Here is a 9,660-nt window from a genome sequence, read left to right as displayed (position 1 = left end):
GGTCTGCATAGCAAGTTCCAGGCCAGTCAGAGCTACACAGTGAGATCCCGTCTCAAGAAAAAGAAACAAAAAATCAAAACCAAAATATCAAGAAACAAAAAGAAAATAAACACAAAATTAAGTGGGTAGGAACTTAAGTCTCCCCCAAAGACCAAGCCTAAGACCTCAAGGGGCCTCCTTAGATCCTAAGGGGTGGGGCCTCCCAAGGGTCTATCTGAACCCAGGATTCCGATTGGTCCAGCACTAGAAGGGCGGTTCTTCGCTCAGAGAGCCGTTCTAGGACCAGGGAGGCGGGAAAGGCTTCCCGGGGGCGGGGCCTCCGCATTGGGCAGAGGCGGGGCGTGGGGCGTTCCGGGCTCACCTGCAGCGCAGAGGCGGTGCATGCGCAGGTAGCTGATGGTTAGGCGCATGATGGAGGCCTTGTCCAGATGCGCGCTGACGCCGCGCGCGAAGGGCAGCGTGTGCGCCAGCTGGTACAGCACCTCCGTCTCCTGGCTGCGCCGGCTGCGCGCAGCATCCCGCGACTTCTCCTTCCGCAGCTCCGTGCTAGACCTGTGGAAAGGAAATTGTACGCGATAGATCACATGTGGGACGCCTCCACTTGGGGTTCCGGCGACGTCGCTGGACCCCGGCGGCTTCTCCCCTTGAAGCCCCTCTCCTTATCCCAAATTTTACCTGTCTTGGTCCCAGCCCATGTGGCCCTCCCTGCAGGGCCTTCCTCCAGGCTTCTCCCCCAGAGATGCGTGCCTAAGGCGTTCTGTCCACTCTAGGATTTATCTGCAGCTCGTTTCCCTGAGCTAGAGACGCGCAGCCTGGGGGACAGGGAGGCCTCCCGGTGGGAGGGGGTGGTAGAGCTGGCCTGAGTCCAAAGGAGAGTTGGAGCATGAAGAGCCCGCAGCCTTCCAGGCTTCCTTCCCTCTGGGTTTCCTCTCCTCTGACAAGCTGAATCTCACAGAGATATCTCAAAGTCTAACGACACACCAAAGGGGCCTTAAGAGGGGCAGGGCCCCACCAAGGGTGACACAGCAAACCAACCCCTGTATTCTGCCCAGCACCTCTACCCTTTAATACACTTCAAATGCCTGACTTGTGTGTGTTTGTGTGTGTGTGAGAGAGAGAGAGATCTCCATCTTTTATGAGTAATATTAATATCTATCAATTACTCATTTTCACTATTAGATCATTTTCCCTGTCAAGTGCCAAACCCACTTAAAACTCCGGGTGTAAACCGGGCAGTGGTAGCACACTCCTTTAATCCTAGCACTTGGGAGGCAGACGCAGGAGGATCTCTGTGAGTTCGAGGCCAGCCTGGTCTACGAGAGCTAGTTCCAGGGGAAGATCCAAAGCTACAGCAAAACCCTGTCTCGAAAAACCAAACCAAACCAACACTTGTTTAAAACAAAACAAAACAAAACAAAACAAAAAAAAACCCAGAAAACCTGGGAGTAGTGGTGCATGCCTTTAATCCCAGCACTTGGAAGGTAGATCTTTGAATTCGAGGCCTGCCTAGTCTGAATGTCCAGGCCAGTCAGAGCTACATAGTGAGAGCCTGTCTCAATAACAAACAAGCAACCAACCAAACAGAATCCCAAACTTTATCTGACACTATAGTCTATTTGATAGGAGCTCCCTATGTTGCTCAGGCTGGCCTTGAACACCTGATTCTGTGCCTCTACCACCCAAGTGCAGGGATTATAGGTTCGTGCTTCACACCTGACTCATATGTCTTTTTGATTTTTTCTTCTTTTACAAAATATATTGTATGTAGTCTTACATTCAGTATTATTGATGCTTACAAGATTTCTAACCCACAAACTAGCAGTTGACCAGTCGTATATGTTTGTCACATGTACTCAGCTGACCCTCATGGGAGCCCAAGGGAACTTTATTATTTATTTGTCTGTCTGTCTATCTATCTATCTATCTATCTATCTATCTATCTATCTATCTATCTATCTATCTATCTATCTATCTATCCATCCAGGGTTTTTCTGTGTAACCGTCCTGGCTGTCCTGAAACTCACTTTGTAGACCAGGCTGGCCTTGAACTCAGTGAAATCCCACCACCTCCCAGTTTATTTATTTATTTTTGGTTTTTCGAGACAGGGTTTCTCTGTAGCTTTGGTGCCGGTCCCGGAACTATCTCTTGTAGACCAGGCTGGCCTCGAACTCCCAAAGATCCGCCTGCCCTCCCGAGGGCTGGGATTAAAGGCGTGCGCCACCACCGCCTGGCTTATTATTTATTTTTATGTATTTGTTTTATTTGGTTTTTCGAGACAGGGTTTCTCTGTGCATCTCTGGATGTTCTAGACTCACTCTGTAGACCAGGCTGGCTTCAAACTCACAGAGATCTGCCTGTCTCTTCCTCCCAAGAGCTGGGATTAAAAGCGTGTGCCTTCTGCACCCAGTTATTATTCGAGACAGGGTCTCATGTAGCCTAAGCCCCCGATGACCCTAGGCTTTTGATTATGACTCCACCTCTTGAGTTCTGGGATTATACATCTATAGTCCTGTCACTGTGCTTGGTGTTGACAGGGGAGAGGGAGAATTTAAAACCCACCTTGCAGAGGGGGAAACCGAGGCTCTGAAAGTTGAAGTCCTTTGCCCAAGAGATCACACAACCTGTACCTGACTGAGCCCAGTCAATTCCGTGTGATGCTGGCCCCCTACTCCAGGAAGCCGACTCTGGGACAGGAGACTGCCTTTTCTTAATCATCATCAATTTGGGGAGCAGAGGCTACTTATGGGGGCGGGAGTGGGGTGGGGAAGCCCATTAGTGCAAGGCTGTGTAAGGCCCTCAAGGGGGCAGGCTGTCCTAGTATTGGAGGAGTCAAGGGGGCGCTCCCATGAACTCCCTCTTGGCTGGTGGGGGCAGGGGCCTCAGTCCTGTCTGCCCAGAGGACATTCCGTCCTGTACTGTACTGTTCCAGCCCTGTTTGTCTTCCTGCCCAGAGGGTGGGGGTGGGCGGGCCTCACTGAGCTGGGGGCCCTTGGACAGAGGGAACTGGGAGGGAGAAGGGGGAATGGGGTGGGGGTGGGGCTGGCGTCCCGCCTCCCAGGCAGCTGAGCTCTGTAACCCTACTCTCCAGGGCTAGGGTGGCAGGATTTCTTCCTCCATAGAAGGAGGCAGCTGGTGGCTGTGGAGGGACCCTCCTTCCCCTCTCAGTCTGTTCTCCGGATGTTCTGAGGGGAAGTAAGGGCCTCTCGCTGACTTTCTGGCCTTGCTGTGAAACAGAGTGGAGGGGGGCTGCCTCTTCTGGGTCAGGGATCCAGTTCAGACACCATTATTGCCCTTGCTGTGTGACTTTGGGCAGGTTGCTTAGCCTCCCTGGGCATAGTAATAGCTCCCACTCCTCCCCAAGGGATGGTTTTTGTTTGTTTGGGTTTGGGGGCATGTGAGGTAGGTCTGGGAGACAAAGTCTCACTGTGTAGTTCAGACAGGCCTGAAACTTATGATCCTCCTGTCTCAACCTCTTCCCTGAGTGCTACGGCCATAGGACTGCATCACCGTGACAGGTTCCTACAGCGGTCTGAAGATTAAATGAGTTAATGTATGTCAGAGTTTTAGGAAGTGAGGCGTGGCGATTGGCTAGTGTAGTTTATGAGTCTCTTGTACCCTGGAGTAACCTATGGGCCTCTGAATGTGCATGCATACAAGTATGTGTATGCTTGTGAGTGTGTAATCACACACCCGGCTCTTACACGGACGCCTCATCGTGACGAAATGACAGTGACAGTGTGTTGCACACTCAGAAGCAGAGTAGAGACACCCTCCCCCCAGTCCAGTCTTACAACTATGACAGGCAGCAGAAGTGACGATCTCCCTTTAAAAATGTAGAAACAGTGCCAGGTCTGATTGATCACTAGAGTTCGGACCCTGAACCCACCTGGTGGAAGGAGAGAACGGACTCCTGCAAGGTGTCCCGGACTTTCACACACCCCCAGAGGCAAGCACGCAGCTCCTCCCCCATACACAGAAATAAACGAGTTTGATTTTTTTAAAAGGTAGAAATGGGGCCTGAGATGTATGTAGCTCAGTGAGCGGGTGGAGCGTTTACCTCTAGGGTGGCACCGGCTTGCCACTCTGGCACTGAGGTGGGGACAGGATGTAGTGAGCTCGAGGTCAGCCTGTCTCAGATACAGAGGTTCAGAGCAATGACACCCGTCCTGTGTTACTCAGGTGGTAATTCCTAGACTGTCCTCCCCATTCCTTCCTGTCTTCCCTGCTCAGTAGCTTCAGTTAAGTCCCACACCTACCCTGTACCCATTGTCACCTTTTTGCCTACATCTCAGAGAGGTGATAGAAATTGTCCTGCCTGAGGCCACACAATAATCCCTAGGGAATCAGGTCTGTTGACTTCTGGCACCTCACTGGATGTGTGTGTGTGTGTGTGTGTGTGTGTGTAGAGGCACATGTTTTCTCACAGGGAGAGATTTGACCCCCATTATCCAAGACCTTTGAAGTGGGCGCTCAGGGAAAAAATCTCTGGGCCAAGATCACACAGCACAGAAGTGGGATTTGAACCCTGACTTATGGCCCACGTTCTAAAACGCTAATTCTTCAGGAGGGTCTGCCCACCAGCCAAGGGACCCCTGCCTGCTCCTTTCTGCCCGGTGGTCTGAGTCTTTTCCTCCTGTCCCAGCATTGCTGCAGATCTTCCTAGCTGGCCCAGCACTGGTCCAACCCCTTGGCAGTGTGCCCAGCCTGGGACGTGCGCCTGGAACTTTGCCACCCTTACTCCGTGTTCTAGCTGAGAACAGAGGGTGTGGCCAAGAGGCCCAGGGTGAGGCCTGGGAAGGGGGACTTGGGGCCCAGTGGCCCCTTCGCCAAGGGAGAAAAGTCCCCATTTCTTTCCCCACCCGAAAAGCTTAGGAAATTAAGGGAGCCCCTTTCTCACATTCTGGGCTTCTCTTCTGACTCTCAGCTCGGTATTCGCGGGCTGGCAAAAACTGTAGAGGATTTGAGGTGTGGTGGAGACTTAGCTTTCTATCTGGGGCGAGACCCCTTTTGATACTGCTTGGAGGTGAGCTGGCAGGCCAGGGGCCAAGGTTCGGGTGGGAGAAAGGACTTGGGGCAGGGGTCAGAGAGGAGCCTCTCTCCTTGACTCACTTGTTCTCAGCAGTATGGTCATGTGGTTATTTGGTGGGATGCCAGTCACCAGTCCTGCTTTTATGGGGAACCCTGCTTTCAGGTGGGTACTCAGGGCAATGTGCTCATTGTGAATTTTCCAAGAACACCCCCTCCCCAAAGGGTGAGATGGCTGGAAGCCGAAAGCTAGAAGGAAGAAGGTGCATGGTCCGGAGGAACCCACTTACCGTCACCTAAGTCCCCTCCAATGCCAAGTGCCATCCTAGGGGCGCAGGAGGGGCCCGGACCTCGACCGGGAGGCGGGTGCGAGTTACTAGTGGGTGTGCGGCAGCACGAGATGACACCACAGGAAAGGGCTGGCCTTAGGTACCCAGGGGGGGCATCTACTTCTGTTCAGAGGGGCGCCCTCACACAACCATAGGGGGCACTATTATGGTCAAGGCAAAGACTAGCCAAGAAGGGATGGGGATGGAGAAATTGAAACAGGAGAACGGGAAAAAGGGGGTCTGGGTGGGTTGAGGTGGGGGTAAAATCAGGGTGTAGAGAAAACCAATCAGACCTAAGAAGCCAGAGAGAAGGAACTGTGGCGAGAGTTGAGGGGTGCCTCAGTTTAGACAGGGACTGTCAAGGGTCTAGGGTAGTTTTCTGGGGTCCCCTGTGGCAGCCTGGTTATGGTCCCTACGCCTTTGCACCTGTTGCAAGATGAACACAGAATCCACTTCTTCCCAGGATGACCCCAGCTGTTCCCAGCCACAGGAGGGCGCTACTTCCCTTGCTTGAGCAGACATGGCATCTCTCCCGAAGGATGTCCCTTAAATAGGGTTTGGGTGGGACCCTTCTCCCTCAATTACAGATTGGGTGGGGGCAGATGAATGAGACACAGAACCAGGCTTTGGGAAGTGGGTCAGGCTTGTTCCTTTGGCATTGAAAAGGCGTGACCCTACTTTTTTTCCCCCCTAAGTTGCCGTTTTGTTGAGACAAATTCTCTGTGTAGACCAAAGCGCTGGTCTGGAACTCGCCATGTAGGCCAGGCTGACTTTGATTTCCCAAGTGCTGGGTCCCACACAGCCCCTAACGAGTCATTCTTTTTGGTCATTTCTTGGGCAACTTGAAATTTGGGAGATTGTTATAATGGGCAGGATAAAGGTAATCTCTCTTCTGGAAGTCACAAGTGGCGTCTGACGGCCAAGAAAGACTCAATTCAGTAGCTTCGAGGAAAGTCTCTTTCGGAAGAGAGGCCACTGATCAAACACAACCACCTCCAATCCATAGGAATTTAGAGTTTCACTCCCAGCCCAAAAGGAGGATTGAACTCGGTGTATCAGGAAATCGCAGCTCACAACCCCAAAGCTGCTCCTGGGGAGGGGGCGGTACAGCTGGAGCTCTGGGGGTAAATCCCAGAACCTCTGCAACCCTCTACGGTGGAGGGTGCGTCGGGGATGTGTCCCCAGTCGCGCGCTCCAGAGTGTCCTCAACTTGAGCCACACCCCACAGATGAGGGGCTCCCCCACACCCCCTTCAAGGAGAGCCCCCAGTCCCCATCATTTTATCCCCAAAGCCCTGTACCTCATGCGCTGCAGCCCCAACGCCATGGTTCGCCTTTCGCGGATCCTGAGCCCTCGACGCCCCGCGCCCCCTCCCCTGGCCGTGTGAGCCCCCTCCCCAGCTCCGCCCCTGCCGTGCCATTGGCTACTCCTTGCCCAGCCCGTGACTCTGATTGGAAGGTGGGCTTGTTACTCCCAAGGAGGCGGCGGGACTAAAGGAGAAGACTAGGAACTCCAAGGGGGTGGAGGAATCCTGTGTAATACACACCCCCAGCCACGCCCCGGCCGCAGACTTCCTTGGCAGTCATGAGCCCACCGGGTGTGATTTCCCTCCAGTTTCTGAACTCCCTTCCGTGCACTTCTGAACCACCCATTCGATTCACTCTGTTTCTCCGGGTCCCATCTCCCACCGCTGTCTCTCCCTCTATTGCCACCCACAGTCGGGTCTCTCCACTCCCCCATCCACCTCCCATCCTCTTTTCCCCTGTCCTTTTCTTAATGTACCAAGTCCCCACCTCTCCTCTCTACCCTTAACTCATCTCTACCCGTGTCCCACAAACACTTGCTTTGCCATAACCCTTGTCACTCCACTGTGTGACCCCACTCTGCCCCCCGCCCCCCGCCATGCCCCGTCCTTCTTCGTCCACCTCTTTCCACCCCACCCTGACCCCGTGGCCTCTTTTAACTCCCTGTTCAGGTTCCCGCGGATGAATAATTAAGCTTCTGTCAAGTAAATATGCTTTAGCACCATCACACCCACTTGTAAAGGGAACAGAGAAACAAACGAGAGAGACGTGCGCAGTGACCACGGACAGGTGGAAGGCGGTACAGCCGGGTAAGGAAGGACATTCCTGTGTAGGCTGGGAGGGGGTGGGGCTCTAGTGGACACGGTGCAGGAGCAGGGTTCCTTCCGTGTGCAGGCTTGAGCGCACTCCATACAGTGGCAGAAATGACTTTACTGTGTCTGAATTATTGGACAAGCTCCATTTTAGGACCTTTGCACATGCTGCAGCTCACTTTAGCGTGCTTTTCCTCTCAGTTAGAGGGTTTATTTAGTAGTTAAAAGCGCTTGCTGCCAAGCCTGATGACCAGTGTTCAACACCCAGGATCCACATCGTGGAAGGAGAGAACCAACTCCAGAAAGTTGTCCTTTGACCTACACACACACACACACACACACACACACACACACAAATGTAATAAAGTTTAAAATAAATGGTTTTCCTCTATAAATCCACATGGCTCCCCACTTCAAACCAGTGACCTATTCTTTTTTGTTTGTTTTTTTTTGAGACGGGGTTTCTCTGTAGCTTTGGAGCCTGCCCGGTAACTCACTCTGTACACCAGGCTGGCCTCGAACTCACAGAGATCCCCCTGCCTCCTGAGTGCTGGGATTAAAGGTGTGCGCTGCCACTGCCTGGCTCACTTTTAACTTTTCTTATCCATTCCTGCTCTTGCCGACTCCTATCACTCTCCCAGCTAGCCCCCATTCCTACTTTCACGTCTTCTTTTAAGAGGGAGAAAGGGGCAGGCCCTGTGCAGGTAGCCATGGTTGCTGTGTGTTCATTATGTAATAGCCACGTAGACAGAAGACAGCATTTTGGGGCCTTTCCTTGTCTTCTGGTCCTTACAGCCTTTTCTTCACTACTTTTCTTTGATGTTGCCTTGGTCTTGGAGGGGAGGTGATAGAGATGTCTTGTTTAGTGTTGAGTACTAAGTACTCGCTTACTCTCAGCGATTTGGCCATTTATAAGTCTCTGTTTTAACTGTCACCTGCTTCCAGAAGAGGCTTATCTGGCCAAGGCTGAGAGCTGCGTTGGTCTGTGGCTATAAACAGAAATGTTTAGAAGGCAGTTTGACTACATGCGTATCCAGGGAACTATCAGCAGTAGGTTCCCCCCTGGAGACTATGACACCCCTAGCTGTGGATTTTTGGCCAGGTTTACAGTGCCATGGAACTCCCTGTGTGGATCGGGCCTCTCGGTCACCCCCGAGCATTTGTGGCCCCACTACAAACGCAGTGCGTAGACCTTGTCTTGCAGGCCGGGGCTGTAGGCTGCAGGGCCCACAGCTGGATGAGGTCGTTGGCGACTTTCCCCCTGAACAGCCTCTGTAGCACCAGAAGGAAGGAAGCTTCAGATCGCTTTCAGCTTGACTTCTTTGTGTCTTCTGCAGCAGGCTCTTACTCTCTAGGTCTCATGGGTGCTAAGAGCAATGATACATCTATATCATTTTGGAAGCTTTTTGAGGCTCCAAGATCAGCCTCCAGTATACCTATGGAGGTATCCCGGACCTGGTCCTGGGGTTTTTATGTAAAAACCATGACTTCTTGGAGCAGCATGGTCCACCATGTGGGGCATCTCTCTCCTAACTTCTTTTTGGCGGTGGGTGTGTTTGTTGTCACTTTTGCACAGGCTGGCCGTGAATTAAGTTGTAGCGCACTAGTTCTCAACATTCCTATTGTGACCCTTTAATACAATTCCTCGTGTTGTGGTGACCCCAACCATAAAATTATGGTTGCTACTCCATAACTGTAATTTTGTCACTGTTGTGATCCCTGTGAAAGGGTCATTCAACAAAGTGGTTGCGACTTTGTTTTGTTTTCCTCACAGGTCGAGAACTGAAGTTGTAGAAAATGACCTCGAACTCCTGGTTCTCTTGCCGCTGACCCTCAAGGGCTGGGAGTGTGCCACCACGCTCAGCTCCTTTTCACGGCCCAGTTTAGGAGTCCTCAATACTTTGAAAGGATGTCCAGGAACTGGTGGAGCCAAACTCAGCCGCAATGGAGCCCTAAACTAAGCCTGGTGTGCCCTCTGGTGGTAAGAGTTGGTATGACTGGCAATGCCTGTGCCCTGTTCTGTTCGGTTTTAAATATTTATATACATACTTCACATATTTTTAGAGAATTTATTTTACATTTTAATATTTTTTTTCGAAAAAAATATTTTTTGGAGGGGGAGGCTGGAGAGATGGTTTAGCTGTTAAGAACACTGGCTGCTCTTCCAGAGGACCTAGGTCCAATTCCCA

The 9,660-nt window shown here is 52.0% G+C and overlaps 1 protein-coding gene across 2 annotated transcripts in view; it reads right to left on the bottom strand.

The window, feature by feature from the left end:
- Hif3a (hypoxia inducible factor 3 subunit alpha) overlaps positions 1 to 6,681 on the bottom strand; it is a 28,780-nt gene extending 22,099 nt beyond the window's left edge. Inside the window, exons 1-2 of one of the 2 annotated variants that reach the window (XM_005361029.2) lie at positions 6,656 to 6,681; positions 362 to 552 (exon numbers count right to left, since the gene is read on the bottom strand). In XM_005361029.2, coding sequence (XP_005361086.1) covers positions 362 to 552; positions 6,656 to 6,681 — 217 coding nt within the window. Of the gene's footprint in view, positions 1 to 361; positions 553 to 675; positions 726 to 6,655 lie in introns of those variants that run through there. The other variant, XM_005361030.2, reaches the window with a different exon arrangement.
- Positions 6,682 to 9,660: the final 2,979 nt, after the last annotated feature.

The sequence above is a fragment of the Microtus ochrogaster genome, linkage group LG4, assembly GCF_000317375.1.
Source record: "Microtus ochrogaster isolate Prairie Vole_2 linkage group LG4, MicOch1.0, whole genome shotgun sequence".
Lineage (NCBI taxonomy): Eukaryota > Metazoa > Chordata > Mammalia > Rodentia > Cricetidae > Microtus > Microtus ochrogaster.
The sequence above is the reverse complement of the archived record's forward strand: the minus strand, read 5'-3'. Positions and strand labels throughout refer to the sequence as shown.